Genomic DNA, 20827 nt, shown 5'->3' on the forward strand with positions numbered 1-20827 from the left:
ATCTCCCTCATCCTTCCAAGCGCTCTGCCTGAGAGAAAATTTACTCGATAGCAGGAGAGGTGCTAGTTGGTTAGTTTTAGCACTCTGGCATCTCTCCCAGAACAAATTAAACACTGGTAAGAACCCAGGGTTCCTACTTGTAGGCCTGAACGAATCTGCTAGACCGTGACACTTCACATTTTATGTTATTGCAACAAATATGGCAGCTCTCCAGGAGCAGGAGTGCTGTTCACCCCTGTTGTCCATACTATGCCGCATAAAGAAGCTCAGGAGTGAATGACCCTTTCTTCCCTGCTACTCTCTGAATTTCAGGAAGTGTTCTGCAGCAGGGGATGTTTTGTTCCTATCTCGGCTCGAGGTCCCTAGGTCTCAGTGAAATCAATCTGGAAAGGTTTTCTTTTACAACACCCAGACCTAATAGACAAAAGTGCCTAACTTTAATGAAAACTTAAAGATAGATACAAGGTAGATACAAGGTAGCCAGGTTGCCCCACATGGGGCTCACAGTCTTAATCCCCATTTTACAGATTAGTTAACTGAGGCCCAGGGAAGTTAAGTGGCTTGCCCAAGGTCACACAGCAGACAAGTGGCAGTGCTGGGATTAGAGCACACATCCCAAGCCCGTGCTCTTTCCACTAAGCCACGCTGCTGCATGGTCCTGGGAGTCAGAAGGTCATGGGTTCTAATCCTAGCTCTGCCACTTGTCTGCAGTGTGGCCTTAGGCAAGTCACTTCACTTCTCTGGGCCTTAGTTACCTCATCTGTAAAATGGGGATTAAGACTGTGAGCCCCATGTGGGACAGGGACTGTGTCCAACCTGATTTGCTTGTATCCACTGCACTTAGCACAATGCTTGGCACATAGCAAGCCCTTAACAAATACCACAATCATTATTATTATTATTACTCTCTCCCTGATTATATTTCTGCAATGCTTTTACATGAAATACTTTAACTACCCAGCTTGTTTTATTTCATTACTTTTATTCTTTCATTTGCTTGCTCCAAGGGAGAAGGTGGAGTCAGACCTGACATTTCTGGGCTTTCTCATCATGGAAAATAGCTTGAAGGAAGAGACGAAGCCAGTCTTGAAAGAACTTAACTCTGCCAAGATCAGGACAGTCATGATCACAGGTATAGAATACAGTTTCCTCTTTTTGATGTAGAAAGAAAAGAAGGGAGAGATACCGTGAACTGACGAATGCTGAGTTAGAAAGCTCTCAATACTGGTCAGGGAAAAATGGACTTTAAAAACAATGTCATGTAAAGGCTATTTTTGGTTACATTAAAATATGTATTAAAATATGGGACTCTGGTTATAATACCCCACCAATTACACCTGGACAAAAATTTTTATCTTTCTTTAGGCCACATCCACATGGACACTTCCCCACCTCCAGTATTAGCATGAATCACCTATTAATTGAAGAAAGGGAAAAAACAAACGTTCCTGCAATTAAAGCTATTACCAAATAGCTTTGGGGAGTTCCTTTGTTTAAAATCTCTATTCTGGCATTGTAACATACAGTCATAATGTTAGCCATCACCGTGACATTTACTAAGCATTGTACTCTTCCGAGCACTTAGTAAAGTGCTCTGCACATAGTAAGTGTTAAATAAATATCATTACTTGATAGCTTGGTAACCTCTAGAGCAGAAACAAAGTCATGAGATCTGATACAGTTCCGGTCCCACGCATGTTTCACAAGCAATTTTACCCCCAATTTACAGGTGAAGAAACTGAAGCCCGGAGAGGTTAAGTTACATTTACAAGGGCACACAATAGGCTAGTGGCAAAGTTTGGACTTGAACCTGGGGCTCCCAAACCCATGCTCATTCCACTGGGCCATTAGGAAAAGAAGGAAGAAGAAGGGTTTTTCTTTTTGTTGTTTTTTTGATACTTGCTAAGCACTTATTACGAGCCAGGCACTGTTCTAAGCACTGGGGTAGATACAAGATAATTTGGTGGGACAGAGTCCCTGTCCATCAAAAGGCTCACAATCTATGAAGAAGGGAGAAGGATTTAATCCCCATGTTACAGATGAGAGAACTGAGACATAGAGAAATTAAGTGACCTAACTTAAGTGATTTAACTTGCCCAAGGTCACACAACTAACAAGTGGCGTGGCTGGGACTAGAACCCATGTTCTCTGACTCCAGGCCATGCTACTTCCCATTCTAGGGTTATGGGGAAGGGTCAGTTGGTCAGGTCACCCAATTCATAAGGCCACAGTTTGTCACTGTTTTCAGCAAACATCGGGTTGGTGCTGCTGCAGCTCTATCTCTGTGACCTCTTCGAATAATTCTCTAGCAAACTGTCAAGGAGTCCCAGTCTCCAAGTTAAGAAATTCTATTCTGGGACCTTTGATTGCAAGACAGGAACTATGAGAAGGGAAATAAATGAAAAGAGTAAGGATTCCCTCAGGAGCTATTCTAAGGGGATATTGCTATTTTATTAAGATCAGGAAGCAGAAGAAAAAAACTGTGTTACACTTCCTACTATAGTGGACAACGTTCATTGAGGATGGGAGTCCATAGACTGGAGTTCATTGCTTTGCAGTTCGCATTTAGCTTTGATAATATGAAACCCTGATTATATGAATTCTCTGAGGCAAAGGAACATAAGGTATGAAATAGCCAGGAATGAGGCCAATAACTATAATCAATTCACGATTATTCACGGTAATCAAGGACAGAGAGAGCATGAATGATTAAAATCCCAAACTCTCATTTTATTCTAGTGCTTCAACTTCTTCCCATTCCAGACATTCTAGCAAAAGTGCTAGCAAATAATAAAAATGTCTGGTTTGAGTTTTACTTCTTTATGTTTCTAATATTCATGCTGAAATAGGTGTGAATTTGCAGTCAGAGTCCCAAAAAGTAGGCAGCCGGAAGGAAATGGAAGAGAAACAAAAGATTTGGATAGTTCACACACTGGATATCCAGCTCTACAATAAATCAGAGGTTGCTTGTGAATATGAAATGTTAATAACAATCTCCAGATATTTCTTTTTCTTTGAATAATAAATCTTAAGCACTGACAGAGTCCATTATGGACTTTAGAAATGAGCCTGAAACCATTTTACAGCATTGTCACAATCAGACATACTATTAAAGGGGACATTTTCAATCCCAAATAGACATTTACAAACCATCAGTCAGACACGGATTGCCTCGAACACTCTCATTTTGACTAAGAATGTAAATGCCACACGATCCCTCTGATGACTTTCCTAGGTGACAACCTTCAGACAGCTGTTACTGTAGCCAGAAAATCTGGGATGATTTCTGAAAATCAGAAAGTCATTCTCATTGAAGCAAATGAAAATGCAGAATCTTCATCAGCGTCCATCAACTGGAAAGTAGTCGAAGAAAGAAAGCCCTCTGAATATAGAAGTCTCGTATGTATAAAAAGACTTTTTATGCCGGGAATATCAGTTAAATATCGTCTACATTGTGTTGAGACATTTTAGGACAAGCAGTCTATGAAAGTTTGCCTCCCACAGTCTAATGTGGAGGGAGGGGAGAGCCTACTTTGTGTTTAATAAAAACAATAATAATAATAATAACAGTGGAATTTATTAAGAACTCACTGTTTGCCAAGCATTGTACTAAGTGAAGGAGTAAATAGAAGTTGATTAAGTCCTATAAAGTTCCTGTGCTACCCATAACTTAGAGGTGCCCATCACTGAGCTCTTCCCCAAGGCTTAATACCCACCACCCAGGTGGGCACGAGTGCATAAAAATAAGCCCCAGGGTGAGGGGCTCCTGCTTAGTAGGGTGTTCAAGAAGCTGTTCATGGTAACAGTCCCCCTCTCCATTCTCATCACTATTGCTCCATGATGCCAAGTGTGTCATTCATTCATTCAATTGTATTTATTGAGCACTTACTGTGTGCAGAGCACTGTACTAAGCGCTTGGGAAATACAAGTCGGTAACATATAGAGACAGTCCCTACCCAACAACGGGCTCACGGTCCAGAAGACAGGCTCACAGTCTAGGTGTCACCACCTAATGGGGTAGCATGGCTCAAAAGATACTTTCAGTGCTGCTCTACAGATGTGGGAAGACCAAAGCACAGCCATGTATTTATGGAAAAGCTTTAACTCCTTGATTAACTCCTTCAGGACAGGAGGGAAGTATTCTAGGACCTATAGCAGTAAGGGCTGTTACCGGGCAGCGATCTAGGAACTGTGGAGAACTGGCTCAGTGAATCAAATTCTCTCATTTCACAAGTGTCGCCTGATGGGCTTCTTGGGTAGATCATCATCATCATCATCAATCGTATTTATTGAGCGCTTACTATGTGCAGAGCACTGTACTAAGCGCTTGGGAAGTACAAATTGGCAACATATAGAGACAGTCCCTACCCAACAGTGGGCTCACAGTCTAAAAGGGGGAGACAGAGAACAAAACCAAACATACTAACAAAATAAAATAGAATAGATATGTACAAGTAAAATAAATAAATAAATAAATAGAGTAATAAATATGTACAAACATATACATATATACAGGTGCTGTGGGGAGGGGAAGGAGGTAAGATGGGGAGGATGGAGAGGGGGATGAGGGAGAGAGGAAGGAAGGGGCTCAGTCTGGGAAGGCCTCCTGGAGGAGGTGAGCTCTCAGCAGGGCCTTGAAGGGAGGAAGAGAGCTAGCTTGGCAGATGGGCAGAGGGAGGGCATTCCAGGCCCGGGGGATAATGTAGGCTGGGGGTTGATGGCGGGACAGGCGAGAATGAGGTACGGTGAGGAGATTAGCGGCGGAGGAGCGGAGGGTGCGGGCTGGGCTGGAGAAGGAGAGAAGGGAGGTGAGGGAGGAGGGGGCGAGGTGATGGACGGCCTTGAAGCCCAGGGTGAGGAGTTTCTGCCTGATGCGCAGATTGATTGGTAGCCACTGGAGATTTTTGAGGAGGGGAGTAATATGCCCAGAGCGTTTCTGGACAAAGATAATCCGGGAAGCAGCATGAAGTATGGATTGAAGTGGAGAGAGACATGAGGATGGGAGATCAGAGAGAAGGCTGATGCAGTAGTTCAGACGGGATAGGATGAGAGCTTGAATGAGCAGGGTAGCGGTATGGATGGAGAGGAAAGGGTAGATGCTTTCTTGGGCCACAAAATTCCTTTTTCAAGTTATTGTAAACAATATCCTGCAACAGAAAGATTATGTGTTGCTTCTAAAATCTGGTTTGTCTAAAATCTCTCGAAATGGGTCCTTTGCTGATAACGTAAGTAAAAGGAGTTTGGTATAATAATAATAATAATAATGGTATTTGTTAAGTGCTTACTATGTGCCAATCACTTTTCCAAGCACTGGGGTAGATACCGGGAAATCAGATTGTGCCCCATGTGGGACTCACACTTTTAATCCCCATTTTACAGATGAGGCACAGAGAAGTTAAGTGACTTGCCCAAGGTTACTGCTTGGTCCAGATTAAATCAGGTCTGGCAGTGGGAAAACAGGACATGATAACAGTCACACTTCAAGGAAATAGTGGTTACTTAGGAAGTGTGGCTAATCATTATTATTATCATTATGGTATTTGTTAAGACAATCTTGCAGTTACTTGGTCCAACTTCTTTCTCTTTGAAAGCTCGCACCTTTCTACGAATGTTTTAAGTCAAGCAATATTCATGATCTGTTTTATAGGATAGTTACATTAATGTGGAGCAAGAAATCAGCACTGAAGATGGAGGAAGAAATTACCATTTTGCTCTGAGTGGAAAATCCTATCGGACTATAGGACAGTATTTCAGCCATTTGCTGCCCAAAGTAAGTTTCATAGCATAATGAATAATTCACTTTCAGTTTGCAGCAGTAACCACTTTAAAGGAGTGTTTTCCAGGAAAAATTTTGCAGGGCTTATATGTGTTGCTATTTTGGTGGCCATGACTTTTTAAATGAGATACACTGAAATAATTCACATGACTTTAGAATACACTTGCAAATCATCTCATGCTATCTGACAATTTTGGACTCAAGCTTTTTTCAGTTTCTGCTTTTCCTTATTTCTTTTTATCTGCCTCTGTTTGAGGCCCCCTATGGCCAAATGGAAATGTAAATGAGATTTAAAAAAAATCCCCAGAAGAGCCTATTTGGGCCAGATAAGGTAGATTTACTATCACCAATAATAATAATGATGGAATTTGTTAAAGGCTTACTATATGCCAAGCACTGTTCTAAGCACTGGGGTAGATACAAGGTAATTAGGTTGTCCCACGTGGGGCTCACAGTCTTAATCCCCATTTTACAGATGAGGTAACTGAGGCCCAGAGAAGTGAAGTGACTTACCCAAAGTCACACAGCAGACAAGTGGCGGAGTCGGGATTAGAACCCATGACCTCTGACTCCCAAGGCCGGACTCTTTCTACTGAGCCTCTCTGCATTACTTGGTTGGCATTCTGGCATTTCAGGAATACTCATTATTTTGCATATCACTGTCCTTCATAGAGACTCCTGATGGGTCTATTTTGACACCTAACGTCTCCTGATCAATAGGGTTTTTTTCTTTTTTATCATGGTATTTGTTAAGCGCTTGCTATGTGCAAAGCACGGTTCTAAGCACTGGGGGGATGCAAGGTGATCAGGTTGTCCCACGTGGGGCTCACAATATTAATCCCCATTTTACAGATGAGGTAACTGAGGCACAGAGAAGTTAAGTGACTTGCCCAAAGTCACACAGCTGACAAGCGGCGGAGTCAGGATTAGAACTCATGACCTCTGACTCCCAACCCCGTGCTTTTTCAACTGAACCAAGCTGTTTGTCTGGGAGTAACAGTGCTCCATGGTTCCTTACATGCCCATCTATTTCCCTGTAAACAGAGCCTTGCAATCATCCTCATTCTTAACACAACCAGGAGAGAATTTGCTGATATTTTGACTCTCTTATTCTATATTACTTTGCAACCTCAGCAAAGAGGCTCTTCACTTCTTCTGAACTTTAAGCTCTTTATGGGCAGGGATCTTTTCTACCAACTCTTGTACTTTTCAAAGCTCTTAGAGCAGTGCACTGCACATGATAAGCACTGAACAAATAGCAGGGATTGATCGATTTTCCCGCTTTTCTCCCTATTGAGACTACAGCCAATTTAGTAGTTCCACTGGAGAGCTAGATGTCATTAACAAAGAATGGTATTCTTTATTAAGTACTCACCTACACCTTGGGTCCACCTTCTTTTAGACTGTGAGCCCACTGTTGGGTAGGGACTGTTTCTATATGTTGCCAACTTGTACTTCCCAAGCGCTTAGTACAGTGCTCTGCACACAGTTAGCGCTCAATAAATACGGTTGATTGATTGATTAGCAGAATTTGTCTGGAAGGAATGATAATAACGGTTTTTATTACGTGCTTTCTATGTGCCAAGCACTGAGCTAGGCTGTAAACTCAGTTGTGGGCGGGGAAGGTGAGCACGGAATGTGTCTACCAACTCTTTACATTGTTATAGTGTAGTCTCCTAAGTGCTTAGTACAGTGCTCTGTACACAGTAAGAGCTAAATAAACATGATTGATTGATTAATTGGGTAGATCCAAGATAAAAAGTCGCTTTCCCACATGAGGCTCAAAATCAAAGCAAGGAGGAGAACAGGAATTTAGTCCCAGTTTACAGATGAAGAAACTGAAGTCAGAGAATAAAGTGAATTGCCCAAGGCCACACTACAGGCAAGTAGCAGAGCTGGGGTTAGAACTAAGTCCTCTGACTCTTAGCCCTGTGATCTTTCCAATAGGTCATGTGCTCACAAGAGTGCTTATATTTTACACATATTTTACACTTCACTCACTTCAAGAGTGCTTCATATTTTACAGGCCTGAGGGGGTTTACTATTTTCCTAATAATTGAGAAAATCCAGGTTGTTATCTTCTGTATCCACCCATATCTTAAAGCACGGACATCAAAAAGGTGGTTGAATTTAAAGTATGAATGTTTAAGCAATATTTAGTTGTTGGCTAGTTCTCACCTCCACTCTTTTTTGTTCTTTTTTATTGTTTGTGTTAGGCTTTTACTATGTGCCAGGCATTGTTTTAAGCCCTTGGGGAGATACGAAGTAATCAGTTTGGACACAGCCCATGTCCCACAAGGGGCTCACAGTCTTAATCCCCATTTTACAGATGAGGTAACTGAGGCACAGAGAAGTTAAATGACTTGCTCAAGGTCAAGCAAAAGACACAGTGGCAGAGCTGACATTAGAACCCAGGTCCTTCTGACTCCCAAGCCCATGCTTTATCCATTAGATGCATCACTGCTTCTCTAAAATTGGAAAAAAAAAAAGCACTTACTGTATGCCAAGCGCTGTACTTAGTGCTGGGTTAGATACAAGGCAGTCAGGCCTCTCAAGGGGCTCACAGTCATTCATTCATTCATAATAATAATAATAATGGCACTTATTAAGCGCTCACTATGTGCAAAGCACTGTTCTAAGTGCTGGGGAGGTTACAAGGTGACCAGGTTGTCCCACTGGGGACTCACAGTCTTCATCCCCATTTTACAGATGAGGGAACTGAGGCCCAGAGAAGTTAAGTGACTTGCCCAAAGTCACATAGCTGACAATTGGCAGAGCCGGGATTTGAACCCACGACCTCTGACTCCAAAGCTCGGGCTCTTTCCACTGAGCCACACTGCTTCCCCCAATTGTATGTATTCATTCCTTCAATTGTATTTATTGAGCACTTACTGTGTACACAGCACTGTACTAAGCGCTTGGGAAGTACAAGTTGGCAACATATAGAGATGATCCCTACCCAACTGTGGGCTCAAGTGGGATGGGGAGCAGGTATCACCCTGGCCTGGAATGCCCTCCCTCCACACATCCGCCAAGCTAACTCTCTTCCTTCCTTCAAAGCCCTACTGAGAGCTCACCTCCTCCAGTAGGCCTTCCCAGACTGAGCCCCCTCCCCATCCCCCCCACCCTACCTCCTTCCCCTCCCCAGAGCACCTGTATATATGTTTGTACAGATTTATTACTCTGTTTATTTTACTTGTACATATTTACTATTCTATTTATTTTATTTTGTTAATATGCTTCGTTTTGTTGTCTGTCTCCCCCTTCTAGACTGTGAGCCCGCTGTTGGTTAGGGATCGTCTCTATATGTGGCCAACTTGTACTTCCCAAGGGCTTAGTACAGTGCTCTGCACACAGTGAGCGCTCAATAAATGCAATTGAATGAATAAATGAAAATCCCTATTTTGCGGATAAGGGAACTGAGGCATATAGAAGTTAAGTGACTTGCCCAAGGTCACACATCAGCCAAGTGGTGGAGCTGGCATTAGAACCCAGGTCCTGTGTCTCCCAGGTTGATGCTTGTTCCACCAGGCCACAGAGTTCACATCCTTGTGAAGTACCATGTGATGGAGCCGGAAAATTTTCCTTCCTTCCTATCTGTGCTCATTAACCTGTTAGTTTTGTGATGCATAAAATCCGTAATGTGAATATTATCACTTTCACAAGGAATTCATTTGTTTTTGATTCCCTTTCAGATATTGATGAATGGAACTATTTTTGCCAGAATGTCTCCTGGGCAGAAATCCAACCTGGTAGAAGAATTTCAGAAATTGGAGTAGGTTCTTTGCAAATACAGGCTTGCAGGTGGATGAGGGGATGCAAGTCAGTTGAGTCTGAGATATTACCTTCCTGAGCAATCATTCATTCTGGATCTGCTATTTGAATAGGTAGCAAGTGCTGTTAAAGGGGAAGAATAGCGAGTAGGGAAATCCAAGTCTTTTGGACCTTCAAATACTCAGATATTAATTTTGTCAAACATGTGCCCTCCCCAGTAAGAAACCAGACAACCTGCAGAGAATACATTAATCCCAAAGTCTTGATTGACAAACTGGGTAATCCCAAAGCAACCCACCATGCTGGTCCTTCTACTTAACGTTTAATAAAACCTCAAAATATGTCAGGTGCTTTTTGCACTTCTAGCACCAGATCCAACATTTGTCTACTAGACACCTTCCTCCCACTGACTCTCCCAGTCAATCAATCAATCGTATTTATTGAGCGCTTACTATGTGCAGAGCACTGTACTAAGCACTTGCCCAGTCCAGTAGGTACCCTGTCTCCCACCTTCAAAAACACAGAATTTGCCATATACTTCTAAAACCAGGAAAATTAGTTTTGGTCTTTAAATGGTATCTGTGTGGAAAAACAAATCAAATTGTTTAGATGCTGTCAAACAAATTTCTCTTTATACATAATGGAGTCTTTAGGGCAATGGAAAATTCAATCAATCATTCCTTCATTCATTCAATTGTATTTATTGAGCGCTTACTGTGTGCAGAGCACTGTACTAAGCGCTTGGGAAGTACAAGTTGGCAACATATAGAAAGGGTCCCACCCCAACAGCAGGCTCACAGTCTAGAAGGGAGAGACAGACAACAAAACAAAACATATTAACAAAATAAAATAAATAGAATAGTAAATATGTACAAGTAAGATAAGTAGAGAAATAAATCTGTACAAATATATATACAGGTGCTGTGGGGAGGGGAAGGAGGTAGGGCGTAGGTGGGGTGGGGGGAAGAGGAAGGAGAGGGCTCAGTCTGGGAAGGCCTCCTGGAGGAGGTGAGCTCTCAGTAGGGCTTTGAAGGGAGGAAGAGATCAAAAAGTCATGATGTGATACACTTTTTCTATCAGGAGTAACACCATTCAAGCTATCCTGGCATGCTGGGTTTCTGTTCAAATAATAATAATAATAATAATAATAATAATAATAATAATGACATTTATTAAGTGCTTACTATGTGCAAAGCACTGTTTTAAGTGCTGGGGAGGTTACAAGGTGATCAGGTTGTCCCACAGGGGGCTCACAGTCTTAATCCCCATTTTACAGATGAGGGAACTGAGGCCCAGTGAAGTGAAGTGACTTGCCCAAAGTCACACTGGAAGAGGTGGGACTTGAACCCATGACCTCTGACTCCAAAGCCCGTGCTCTTTCCACTGAGCCACGCTGCTTCTCAAATGATTGGACCCTTAGCTTAAGCGTCACTTAAGTTGCAATATGGAATCATTGTAATTAAAAAGAGACCATTCCTCTTGGACTGTGCTTCTCAGACTATATTTTAGGATACCCATCTTGAAACCAAAGAGGCTGAGACCCACACAGTCACATATAAAATAAGTGGAAAATTTGAATCTGAACCCACTGATAATTGCTTAGTCTAGTGAGCCACAGTGCTTATCAACACAAGGTTCTCAAGCAACTCTTTCCCTTAAAACAAATCACACAATGAGTAAAGCCATGGAGGAAGTCAAGATGTATTTCAAAATGTGTTTCCAGGTTTTAGGTCTTTTTCATTTGAAGGCTATGTAGCCGATATTGCTCCTTTGTTTAACCATCTCTCAATGTTATTTCTTTTAAGTTATTTCGTAGGTATGTGTGGTGACGGGGCAAATGATTGCGGGGTAAGTCGAAACTGCAATTCTGTGAAATGATTTTCATCACTGATATATTTTGTTCTTAAAAATACTTGTACTCAAAACCCTTTATACACATTATCCTGTGAATGTTATGTAACTATTTTCAGGTGAAGAAATTGGGATTCAAAGAGGGGAAGGGATTTGACCATGGTCACAAACTATTTGCATTTCACAGGACAACCGTACTGTCAAATTTAAACATTTATGCAATATGAATAGCATAGTTACAATTATATTAAAATCCTTGTTATCCTGCAATCCTGGGGAAAGGAAAGGTACAATTATAAAAACTGATCTGCTATCAATCAATGAAGGACATCTATTGAGTGCTTACTTTGTGCAGAGCACTGTGCTAAGTGCTTCGGACAGAGTTGGTAGACATGTTCCCTGCCCACAAGGAGCTTACAGTCTAGAGGGAGAGACAGACATTAATATAAATTAACACAGTATGGATATGTACATAAATATTGTGGGGGATAAGTGTGGGATGAATATCAAATGCTTAAGTGGTATAACTCCAAGTGCACAGGAGACGTGTAAGAGAGAGGGAGTAAGGGAAGAGGCTTAATCAGGGAAGGCTTCTAATTTAAGAGCCATGACTGCCTCGCAGTATTATCACATAAAATGTTTGACAAAACCCTCCAAAAACCCAAAGGATGTCTGCAACACTAGGAGAGGGGTGTCACATTTGAGGAAAACTTAGCCCTGCTAGGATTTAAGGGACTTAGTTTAATTACCCTGAAGACTCAAAATAGCAAAATGAAGCACCCATTCAGTTTGAAGTGGGAAAAACAGGCATTAGCTGAGAGAGAAAACTCAGTAATTTATTGGTGATTTGAAATGGCTTGCTCAACAGATTAGCAGAAATATTGCACAAATGTCCCAGGAGAATTGCCTATTCATCAGGAAAGACCCAAATATTTACAAATACCCGTTCCACAAGTGATCAATTGGCCACGTTTGGCCATGTATGATAGATAACGTTTAAACTGCACTTTACAGTTGGGAAGGTACTAGATAATAAAGTCCTTTTGGTCACAATTAGGCATAAGCAATCTAAAAGCATTCACTTAAGTAGGGAAGGGAATGTGTTCTTAAAATTGAGTCCTATCGTGGATATGGGCCTCCAAATTAACTAAGAATCACGCCTGTTCCACTTTATTGTACTGTACTGTCCCAAGCGCTTATTGCAATGCTGTGCCCACAGACAACTCTCAATAAATACCTCTGATTGAACGATTGATTAATTACTGCTCAGGAAGACTGGGTGTCTGTGCTCTATCCCTCAACTTGCCACAAGACTACCTAGTTTCTGAATCCATATAAAAGAGCTGGGGAGGACGGAGGTCAACCTCCAAGCTTCAAGACTTACCTGCCTGTTCCCTTTAAAAACTATCCAGCTGGTTGTGAGCTGTGCCTAAGGATTTCCATCACTGAGGGTGGCAGTATGGTGAGGGAACCAGACTTTGGGCTGGAGAAGTTTGAGCTGAGGAGGAGTATCAATCATACTTAAAGTTGACACAAGTTAAGCTTAAGTTTGACACCTAAAGTTAAGCTCACCCTGGCCAGAATAAAGGCAAAAAAAAATTCCATTCAAAAATTCCTTTCAATCAACCATTCAATCATATTTATTGAGCACTCAACCTTGAGCAGAGCACTGTACTAAGCGTTTGGGGTCGTCAAACATGTTCCCGGCCTACACTGAGCTTACAGTCTAGTGGGGAGACAGATATTAATATGAAAGAACCATCATCATCATCATCAATCGTATTTATTGAGCGCTTACTATGTGCAGAGCACTGTACTAAGCGCTTGGGAAGTACAAATTGGCAACATAAATATAAATATTTATATTTATAAATTGGCAACATAAAGAATAAATAATGAATATGTAGATAAGTGCAGTTGGGCTGAGGGAGGGGTGAATAAAAGGTGAAAATCCAAGAATAAGGGCTAACAGAAGGGAGAAGGGGATGAGGAAATGTGGGCCTTGTTGGGGAAGGCCTCTTGCAGGAGATGTGTCTTCAATAAGATTTTGAAGGTGTGGAGAGTGACTGTATGCTGAATGTGAAGAGGTAGAGAATTCCAGGCCAGAGTCAGGACATGGGAGAGAGGTCAGTGGCAAGATAGACAAAACTGAGGTACAGGGAGTAAGCTGGCATTAAAGAAGTGAAGTGAGGTCTGGATTGTAGTAGGAAATCAGGGAAGTAAGGTAAGGGTGGCGGGGCAAGGTGGTTGAGTGTTTTAGAGCCAATGGGAAGGAGTTTCTGTTTGATGTGGAGGTAGATGAGCAACCATTGGAGTTCTTAAGGAGTGGGGAAACAATGAATAAACTTTTTTGTATAAAAATGATCCGGCAGCAGAGTGAAGTGTGGACTGAAGTAGAGACTGTAGATGGGGTGGTCAGAAAGGAGTCTGTTGCAGTAGTGAAGGTCAGATAGGATAAGTGCTTTGGTTAACATGGTAGCAGTATGAATGGAGAGGAAAGGGTGAATGTTAGGGATATTGTGAAGGGTGAACTGACAGGATTTGGTTACATATTGAATATGTGGGTTGAATGAGAATGATGAGTCGAGGATAAGACCAAGGTTATGGGCTTGTGAGAGAGGGAGGATGGTGATGCAGAATGCAATGATGGGAAAGGCAGGGGGATTCTGGAAAATTCCTTCCAAGAATATCCTTTCCCTGTGGAGGAATGGCCAGTGAGTCAATGATGAATTCAGGGCTGAATGCAAGTGTCCTGTCCTCACCCAACTTGTTAGTCATGAAATGAAAGATAAAAACGGTAAAGGGTGAAATGACCAGGCCGGTTTGTCTGTCCAATATATGCACTAGAAATGGTGCAGAAACAGTCCAAGAATGCACAAGTACTAAGCAGGATGCTTGCATTTCAGGCTTTGAAAATGGCTCATGCTGGGATCTCGCTGTCAGAACAAGAAGCGTCTGTGGCTTCCCCTTTCACCTCCAAAACCCCCAACATAGAGTGTGTGCCACACCTCATCAAGTAAGTGAGCACCTTCACAGACCCCCATTACTTTCTTTAACACTTCAGAGCTAGAATCCATGCAGTTTTGTGTGGTAAGGAGCAAGAACCTGAGCAGAAGAAGTTGCTTAAATAACTGTAGTTAAATCACTTGTGCAGTGATGCTGAAAAACTGCTTTTCAATGGATTGCAGTGAAATACTTAGGCTCTTCAAACCAACTGTCCTGCTTGAACACACTGATATCAAAGAGCTATGAAAGGCAGAAAAGGCATACAATCCACATCAAATGGAGTTTTTAATAAGATAGAAAGCTAAAAATGGTAATTATTTGGTCAACAATTTAAATCCCATCATTCCTTCCATTTGAAAAAATGCCGATTCTCTGCTCAACCCTTTACTTAGATACTTGGAGATAAGACTTGCTTCATTCCTTTCCCTAAATCTTTCTTCTTTATCCCTCCTATTTTGCCCACTAGTGTACTTATTTTTCCCCATCTTCATTTTTGAAACCTGTTCTGGTTCCATCACAAAGAGATCTCTCATTGCCTTATAATCACTGTGGTATTTGTGAAATGCAAGCTTTAGCATTTTACTTGAGTTAGATAGTATGCCTTTTGGCAAGATCCTGTGTCACCCTCCCAAATTCCTTGTGTAGGAGACATTACATAATTCTATAGTAATCCCCTAAAGAGTTATATAGGAGCAGAATTGGGCCTACGGATTTGAAATTCAACCAACCTGAAAACTTAATTAAAAAGTACAGTGTTAGTTTACTGTCACTGGATACAAAGAAAGGGGTGAGCTATCTTTTCCATGTTCCCTATCTGAAGGGATAGATGAATAGTACAGTTTGTTTCAGGAGATGGGTGAGCTTTCTAGCAGCTGGCTTGGAACAGTGTCGGCTTAACCAAAATGTCAATATAAAGAGCAGAATGGGAGTAATCCCAGAAGCAGGAGAGTTCACACAAGATAACAGATCACGCAAACATACATTTTAGAAAGTAAATTAATTATTCTCTGATGTAGTTTTAGAGCAGCTCTGCAAATGTATAATTTAGTATCATTATCTTCCAGTCTATTGTACTCTTCCTAGGATTCTGCATTCAATCATATTTATTGAGCGCTTACTGTGTGCAGAGCACTGTATTAAGTGCTTGGGAAGTACAAGTTGGCAACATATAGAGACGGTCCCTACCCAACAACGGGCTCACAGTCTAGAAGGGGGAGACAGACAACAAAACAAAACACGTAGACAGTTGTCAGAATCGTCAGAACAAATAGAATTAAAGCTATATTCTGCACACAGTAAGCGCTCAAAAAAGACCACTGATTGAGTGCTATACCTATTCTGCCAATGCAATGTTACACCACGCAAGAAAGGGCTTGGCTCCATTTCAGAGTACTTGTGCGACAGCGATGCTGTTGTACTAACCTAGAAAGAGAAATTAATTCCACTCACCCGCACAGAGCACTGGGCTATTCACAGACTTTGGCTGGTTGATGTAATTCAACAATGAGTTGTTGGATCTAGTGTTGGCAAAACATAGCATTTCAATTAAGAACACGAGAGATGTATAACTGTGGTGAAATTAGCCCATTTACAGTCTGTTCACCTACCATATTGTTTATAGGTGTGACCTCCTGGCTCTTGTCCCATTTAGAGAAAGAGGCAGACCTGTTTGTGCACTGCATTCACATCCTTGTGGGGAAAGGATAAGTGGGAAGCAGGGGAATGGTCTTATTACAGAGGGATGAGGTGTCTTTTTTTTTTTTCTTTTAATGTTTGCCTGTGCAATCTACCCGAGACAGGATTACTTCTGCGGTAACAAGGGTAAGAAGCAAACGTGCAGCCGCACTCCCCCAGGAACTGGCGGCCTGACATGTTCATATCTCAGAGAAATGGCATGGCTTAGTGGCTAGAGCACATGCCTGGGAGTCAGAGGACCTGGGCTCTAATCCCAGCTCTGCCACTTGTCTACTATGTCACCTTGGGCAAGTCATTTCACTTCTCTGGGCCTCAGTTATTTCATCTGGAAAATGGGGATTAAGACTGTGAGCCCTATGTGGGATAAGGACTGTGTCCAACCCAACTACCTTGTATCTACCCCAGTGCTTAGTAAGTGATTAACAAGAACCACAGTTATTATTATTATTATTGCTATAATTATTATTGGTCTAAAGAAGGAAAAAATACTGCCTAGGGGGCTATGCATTTCTTTCTTATGTCCTAGTCTCTGGATTCCCCAAAAGCAGATTTTCCTTCCTCTCTCCCCAACAAAAGAAAGTCCTTGAGAAATGAATATAAGTACATTAGAGAAGCAGCATGGTCTAGTGGAAACAGCACAATAATAATAATGATAATGTTGGTATTTGTTAAGCGCTTTCTATGTGCCAAGCACTGTTCTAAGCACTGGGGTAGATTGTCCCACATGGGGCTCACAGTCTTCGTCCCCATTTTGCAGATGAGGTAACTGAGGCCCAGGGAAGTTAAGTGACTTGCCTCAAGTCACACAGCTGATAAGCGGCATGCACCTGGGAGTCAGATGACCTGGGTTTTAATCCTGCCTCTGCCATTTGTCTGCTGTGTGACCTTGGGCAAGTCACTTAACTTCTCTATGTCCCAGTTTCATCATCTGTAAAATGGAATCCAAAACCTGTTCTCCCTCCTACTTACACTGTGAGCCCCTTGTGGGACAGGGTCTGTGTCAGACAGGATTAAATTGTATCTACCCTTCAGCTTAGAGAAAGTGCTTAACAAATATCACAGTCATTATTATTACATAAATAGCTCCTGTGGTAAAAAAGATCCATAGATCAGTTACAGATCAGGGCCCATGGTATCCATAAATGAACAAATTCAGAATCATTTCTTTTTGGGGAATACCACTTCTTCTGAGAGACTATAAGTAAAGTCAGTTAGATCCTTGACTCCTATGCCCCATTACTTGGAGTTTTCCAAAATGGTCAGGAAAAATGTCACCTGGATCGTGATCTAAGTTCCACACAAATTTATTTTTTTCACAGGTTCAACAAAATCACCCGGACTAATTGCCCTCATTTCTTTTCCTTAAACAGGGAAGGACGTGCTGCTCTCGTTACTTCATTTTGTATGTTTAAGTACATGGCTCTGTACAGCATGATTCAATATCATGGTATTCTGCTGCTTTACTGGGTATGACTTAGAAACTAGTCTTTTGGTCAGTGAGAAGGAAAACAGATGAGCAACCAGGCCCAAATCTTGAATAATCAATCGATGATATTTATTGAGCACTTACTGTGTGCAGAGTACTGTATTAAGTGCTTAAACATTAAATGTTGTTCAACCAGAAAGGACAAATATTTCCAGCAGAACATTAAAATCTTTGTTCCTCTTTCTATAGTCTTCTTAAACAAAGACTATAATCAGATGAGATTGGATCAGAAAAATGTCTTGGATCAATCCTATCTCTTTTCACCCTGAAGTACAAATATCACTGAACTCAATATTTATTCCCCTATTCTCCACCAGACTGATTTATACAACTATATTTACCAAACTCCGTTGGTGTAGGTCCCAGTTTCCATTGGTATATAGCTTCCTGGTGCTAAATATTCTGGAAATCAAGTTACTGTTATGTTCACCAAAGCATTAAGCAGAAGTGTGTTAAATACAGTGGAACATACTGGTTTTGAACTTAATGTGTGCATATTTCTGCACTTTGAATTAGCTCAGTTGGGTTGGACATTTTGGGATACATCTCAATTCTAAACGGTTGAATTTTTCTGAAGAATTGTATTTATTATCTGCAGCCTGTTTTACTACTATTTGGTCAAAAGGGAAACTATAAGTCCCCTTTTCTAAAATGTGAGACTCAATTATTGTCTGTAGTGTTGAGAGAGAAAAAGTGAATCTAAAAAAGAAAAAAATCAGGAATGTTTTGAGAATAATATTCTCTCTTCATATTGTACTTTTCTTTAAGGGCTACAGAGAACTTTTATAGACATTTTCTAATTGGGTTTAACAACAGCCTAGTGAAACAAGTAGGTGCTGATATGATTTTCCATCTTCATCATCAGGGAACAATTATGGAGAACCAGCTAAATAGAGGGCACTTTACTAAGCTGTTGAACTATTTTCCCAGTATTATGGGACAAACCTGTAACGGAAATAAGAATAGAATTTAGTTGAGCACATTAAACGAAGGATTTCTTTCCAATCTTGACAGGGTTACATCTCAGGGCCTGAGAATCCCACACAAGAATCTGCTTACACTGAAAAGTTATAGGTGTCTCCTCTTTAAATATAGTAGAGATTAATTAACACAGTTGATTATCAGTATTGCTACCAAAAAATAACACTCGGAGATCTCGAGTCCTCTTTGACTGCACTGTTCCTTCTCTGGTTTAAAGTTGCATAACTTGAGATTCAAAATTGAACAGTGCTCACTGGATCTCCACAGTGCAAAATGAACAAAAAATGGATGTTGAACTTGATCTTCCTTCCGTGGTGGAGAACCTTAATACATAATGATGATATTTGTTAAGCACTTACTTTCTTCCAGGCAATATACTAAGTGCTTGGGTGGATACTTGCAAATCGAGTTGGACACAGTCCCTGTCCCACCTGGAGTTCACAATCCAGCTCGAGAAGCAATGTGGCCTAGTGGAAAAAAGCACGGGCCTGAGAGCAGAGGACCTGATTTCTACTCCCAGCTCTCCCACTTTTCTGCTGTGGGACCTTGGGCAAATTATTAACTTCTCTGTGCTTCAGTTACCTCATTGGTAAAATGGGGATTAAGACCGTAAACCCCATGAGGGACATGGGCTGTGTCCTATCTGATTATTTTGTGTCTACCCCAGTGCTTAGTACAGTGTCTGACATGTAATAAGTGTTTAACAAATATCACTGAAAAGAGGAGGGACTGGGGAGAAAGACTGCAAGAGGGGCAGAAAGCCTGCAGGGAATGCATGTAACTAGCTTCTCTCTGTTCTGTAGACCTCTACATACAAAATGTGAAGCAGCTTCTCTCCTTAGACCAAGGCTTATGTCCAAACTAAGTTAGAATCCAGGATTGGGGCAGGGAATGTGTCTGTTTATTGTTGTATTGTACTTTCCCAAGTGCTCAGTACAGTGCTCTGCACATAGTAAGTACTTAATAAATATGATTCCATGAATGACTGAATAAATGATTGGGGGACCAAAAGACTTGAGTAAAATATATTACTAGGTATTAAGGAAATAACTGAACTGAATTAAGAGTGTTTAAAACTGAATCTTTAGTGAAAAGAGTTAACTTTTCTTTTTACTTTTTACTTTTCTTTCTTTTAACTTTTCTTTCTTTCTGTGTCTTCTTTCAGGAAATTAACAGCCTTACAAATTATCAATTTTTGTTCCAGGATCTCGCTATTACTACTCTAATTGGTGTAACAAGTAAGCAATGCAAATCTTTTCGGGAATATAGGTCAAAGCCACACCTCATTTTCCCGAGTTAAAAGAACACGGAAATCCTTAGGTCAGCACAAAATCAAGAGTCAATCAAACTTGCATAGTGTGTCTCCAGAGTTCCCAATGGGGTGGAGATCTTGGCTTTAAATTGCAGAAATAAGAGATTAAGATCAGAAATCAGAAAGGGAGGAAGAAGGGAACCCAAGACCAAATGACTTGCCGTCCTGTTGAGTCATTTGGCAGCTTTCAACATGGAAAATAGGTCTTCTCTATTTTCACCTGAACAGGCAATAGTCACTACCTGTGTGGTGAAATAAAGCTATACTCTTGGCAGTTAAGAACATTCTTATGGACAGCAGTAGCTTCAGGGTGTCTATGGGGCAAATTCGGTATTATATTTCCAGTATCTCAGTTGCATCACAAGTTACCTGACACCTTGTTCTTTTGTTTCAGTGAGTTTGAATGGTGCCTACTCCAAGCTGGTCCCTTACAGACCTCCAGGGAGACTGATTTCCCCACCTCTGCTGTTATCTGTGATCCTCAATGTCCTTTTCAGCCTGGCCATGCAAATTTTGGGTTTTGTGCTTGTCCAGAAACAGCCGTGGTATTCCTCATTTGATATCTACAGGTACTTCCCCCGGTCTACATTTCAACCTCAGACAATTGTCATCTTGCAATAAACGGGGATGGACATTTCGAAGGGCAGACGCATGATTGCTTAAGCTTCTGAGAGGGCGTGCCTCTCACAGGAATTGGGATGACTCAGCCGGGGTTGGCAGCCTGTGACTACAGAGCCATGTCTGGCTCTTAGCATCAAATGTGGTTCTTGAGCCAAAGAGAGAGGCATTTAAAACTGCCATCCCGGGCCTTGGACAAAGGTGGAGAGCCCTTCCCAAGATCCCACAACCATACCATTTCTGGGCATGGCAACACCGCTGTATCCAATAAAATTATTAATGTCTGTCTTCCCCTCTAGACTGTAAGCTCGTTGTGGATGGTGAATGT

General features: G+C 41.4%; 1 protein-coding gene across 1 annotated transcript in view; it reads left to right on the plus strand.

The window, feature by feature from the left end:
- ATP13A4 (ATPase 13A4) overlaps window positions 1–20827 on the plus strand; it is a 126295-nt gene that overhangs the window by 90025 nt on the left and 15443 nt on the right. Inside the window, exons 18-26 of the mRNA XM_038749077.1 lie at window positions 1008–1132; window positions 3236–3399; window positions 5648–5770; window positions 9472–9551; window positions 11356–11398; window positions 14308–14417; window positions 17473–17569; window positions 19735–19807; window positions 20276–20450. Coding sequence (XP_038605005.1) covers window positions 1008–1132; window positions 3236–3399; window positions 5648–5770; window positions 9472–9551; window positions 11356–11398; window positions 14308–14417; window positions 17473–17569; window positions 19735–19807; window positions 20276–20450 — 990 coding nt within the window. The remainder of the gene's footprint in view (window positions 1–1007; window positions 1133–3235; window positions 3400–5647; window positions 5771–9471; window positions 9552–11355; window positions 11399–14307; window positions 14418–17472; window positions 17570–19734; window positions 19808–20275; window positions 20451–20827) is intronic.

This window comes from Tachyglossus aculeatus, chromosome 7, assembly GCF_015852505.1.
Source record: "Tachyglossus aculeatus isolate mTacAcu1 chromosome 7, mTacAcu1.pri, whole genome shotgun sequence".
NCBI classification, from domain to species: Eukaryota; Metazoa; Chordata; class Mammalia; order Monotremata; family Tachyglossidae; genus Tachyglossus; species Tachyglossus aculeatus.